General features: G+C 39.9%; 1 protein-coding gene across 1 annotated transcript; it reads left to right on the top strand.

The window, feature by feature from the left end:
* The first annotated feature begins 348 nt into the window (after positions 1 to 348).
* LOC124828572 (gibberellin 3-beta-dioxygenase 1-like) lies at positions 349 to 2,181 on the top strand. Its single transcript, XM_047301906.2, has 2 exons — positions 349 to 963; positions 1,288 to 2,181. Exons 1-2 carry the CDS (start codon positions 491 to 493, stop codon positions 1,886 to 1,888), a joined length of 1,074 nt encoding a protein of 357 aa, XP_047157862.1. The 5' UTR covers positions 349 to 490; the 3' UTR covers positions 1,889 to 2,181.
* The last annotated feature ends 564 nt before the right edge of the window (positions 2,182 to 2,745 follow it).

The following is a 2,745-nucleotide window of genomic DNA, read 5'->3' on the forward strand; positions in this document are numbered from 1 at the left end:
TCTGTGTCAAATAAATGTAAAAATGTATCATGATATCATTACTCTAATATAACATAGGATTACTTTTTTATCTTTTAATATATATACGGTTAGAACTATATATATGTCTGATAATTAAGATGGTAATGTTTGATGTATATTATGTGGATAATTAAAGTATGAATCTTTTGGTAAACTGAAGCTCCAACATCAATCAACACCTGAAAGGGAGAATTGAATAAAAACAAGTTGTTTTCTCTCTTTATCTTTAGGTTTAGGGTAAGGACAAGGTTTTTGTCCCCATCTGCCCATCATGCTCTCTATATATACTCACCACGCACAATCATGTTCTCATCTCATCTCTCTCTATATATCTTTCTCTATATATATGTTGCAAAGTACCAACTATTCTTGAACTTGTCATAATTACTCTCTTTTTTCTTTCCAATTAGCCACATACTACTACTGCCGAAGTAGCAGTGTTGAATTGAAAGTGGTCACTATCTACACTATGCCTTCGCTCTCAGAAATCTATCGAGCCCACCCCGTTCACGTTCAACACAAGCACCCTGACTTAAACTCTCTACAAGAACTCCCTGAATCTTACACTTGGACGCAACACCAAGATCAAACTAATAATAATTCTACCCTCAACCACAATGTTCCCGTCATTGATCTCAACGACCCAAATGCTTCAAACCTAATCGGCCATGCATGCAGAACTTGGGGAGTCTATCAAGTGCTCAACCATGGCGTACCCATCACTCTTCTCCACGACATTCAACACCTCGGAGAGACCCTCTTCTCTCTTCCCTCTCACCACAAGCACAGAGCAGCTCGTTCCCCTGATGGTGTCGATGGCTATGGCCTCGCTCGCATCTCTTCCTTCTTCCCCAAACTCATGTGGTCCGAAGGCTTCACAATTGTCGGATCCCCTCTCGAGCGTTTTCGCCAACTATGGCCCCAAGATTACCACAGATACTGGTTAGTATGTATATATATATATATATATAGATGCAAACATCTTCATGCACGTCTTTCTCCTTACTTTCTTTCTTTACAAATTTAAGTTTTTTGCATCAAAAAGACTGTTTCTTTTGTTGTTTTCCTTGCGATGATATATACCAGTGTGCTAATTATAATCACTCGTTTTCTTATCCTAATGAGGGGGTGTGGACCCATCTGTAAGATTAGTAGAGTGATGAGAATCTAATGCAACAACGTTGAAACAGTTTACTAATGTTTCTTGATATGTCGGAAATCTCTAGGCTGACTCCTGTTGATTTTTGTTTTTATCTTTTTGTTCAGTGACATTGTCATGCAGTATGATGAAACGATGAAAAAGCTAGCGGAAAAGCTGATGTGGCTGATGTTGGAATCTCTGTGTATCACAAAGGAAGACCTAAAATGGGCCGGTGCAAAAGGTCAATTCAAAAAGACTGGCGCTGCCTTGCAACTGAATTCGTACCCGACATGTCCGGATCCGGATCGGGCAATGGGTCTGGCCGCCCACACGGACTCGACCCTTCTGACAATTCTTTACCAGAACAACATAAGCGGACTGCAAGTTCACCGGAAAGGCAGCGGGTGGGTGACGGTGCCGCCAGTGAACGGCGGGCTTGTGGTAAACGTGGGAGACCTCATGCAGATATTGTCAAACGGGTCGTACCGGAGCGTGCTCCACCGGGTCTTGGTGAACCGGGTGAAGCAAAGGCTTTCCGTTGCTTATTTATGTGGCCCCCCAGCGAACGTGGAGATTTGTCCACACGAGAAGTTGGTAGGTCCAAACGAGCCTCGTCTTTATAAGTCAGTGACTTGGAATGAGTACCTTGGCACGAAAGCAAAGCATTTCAACAAGGCACTGTCTAAGGTTCGGCTATGTGGTGGTATGAGTGAGGAAATGAGCTAGATTTATTGGATCCTTCCTTCTTGCATGGTCTATTTTGTACCAAACATGAAAGATGTATTTTTTTTCATTTGCTTAACTGGAAAAAATGGTGGTTAATGAATTAGATGTGGTGGGGATGGCTGCAATAAATACCTTTTGTTTGGCTGTAAACGGGAGAGAGAATATAGGGAGAGAGCCATTCGAAAGGATAAGAGATAGATAGTCTCACTGTGTTTCGTTTGTCTTTGTGTTGAAAGGGACATTACTAATTTCTCATTTTTCATCATTCAATTCCACCAAAACATTTTCCTTTCCATCCTCTTCATTTCTCACTATATGTTTTTTTTTAGCCTCTAAACATTTATCATACCTTTTATTTTGTCCCTTTATGGCAAGGATATTCAAATCTCTGAGAATCATCAAGTACCCAATTTTCAATGTCTCATATTTGGATGAAATCATTTAATATATTAATTCGTTTCAAGTTGAAGCCGTATATGTACAAAGTGTGAGAGACATGCATTTATCAAAACCTTACAAAATCACTAGAGAATGGATTCTCCCACCCCAAGTTGGGTTGCCTCACTCATCCACTCACTCCGACTGACAAACACTGATTTTTTATTCTCGGAATCATGCATTTCAATACTTGAGTTTAAAAATTTGGATAAATATTTGTTAGTTATTCGGCTTTAGGGTTGAATATCTCTACCAACACTCCTTCTTACTTTCATTTGAATCAGTTTAGGTAATCCTAAATATTCTTAGTCAAAGTCCGTATCTGATCACGCTCTAAACCGTCCGGATGTACTTATCAAAAACACTTTGATGTTTAAGTTAGTGATTAACCTGATTGGGAGTCCCAACAAAATCTTAAA

The sequence above is a fragment of the Vigna umbellata genome, chromosome 6, assembly GCF_029865625.1.
Source record: "Vigna umbellata cultivar VRB3 chromosome 6, Vumbellata_1.0, whole genome shotgun sequence".
Taxonomy (NCBI): Eukaryota; Viridiplantae; Streptophyta; class Magnoliopsida; order Fabales; family Fabaceae; genus Vigna; species Vigna umbellata.

What these genes read in the sequence shown, in the direction of transcription:
- LOC124828572 (XM_047301906.2), top strand. Translation starts at nt 491, where the DNA reads ATGCCTTCGCTCTCAGAAATCTATCGAGCCCACCCCGTTCACGTTCAA. An exon ending in CAAGATTACCACAGATACTG is followed by an intron (nt 964 to 1,287) that starts GTTAGTATGTAT and finishes CTTTTTGTTCAG; the next exon opens with TGACATTGTCATGCAGTATG.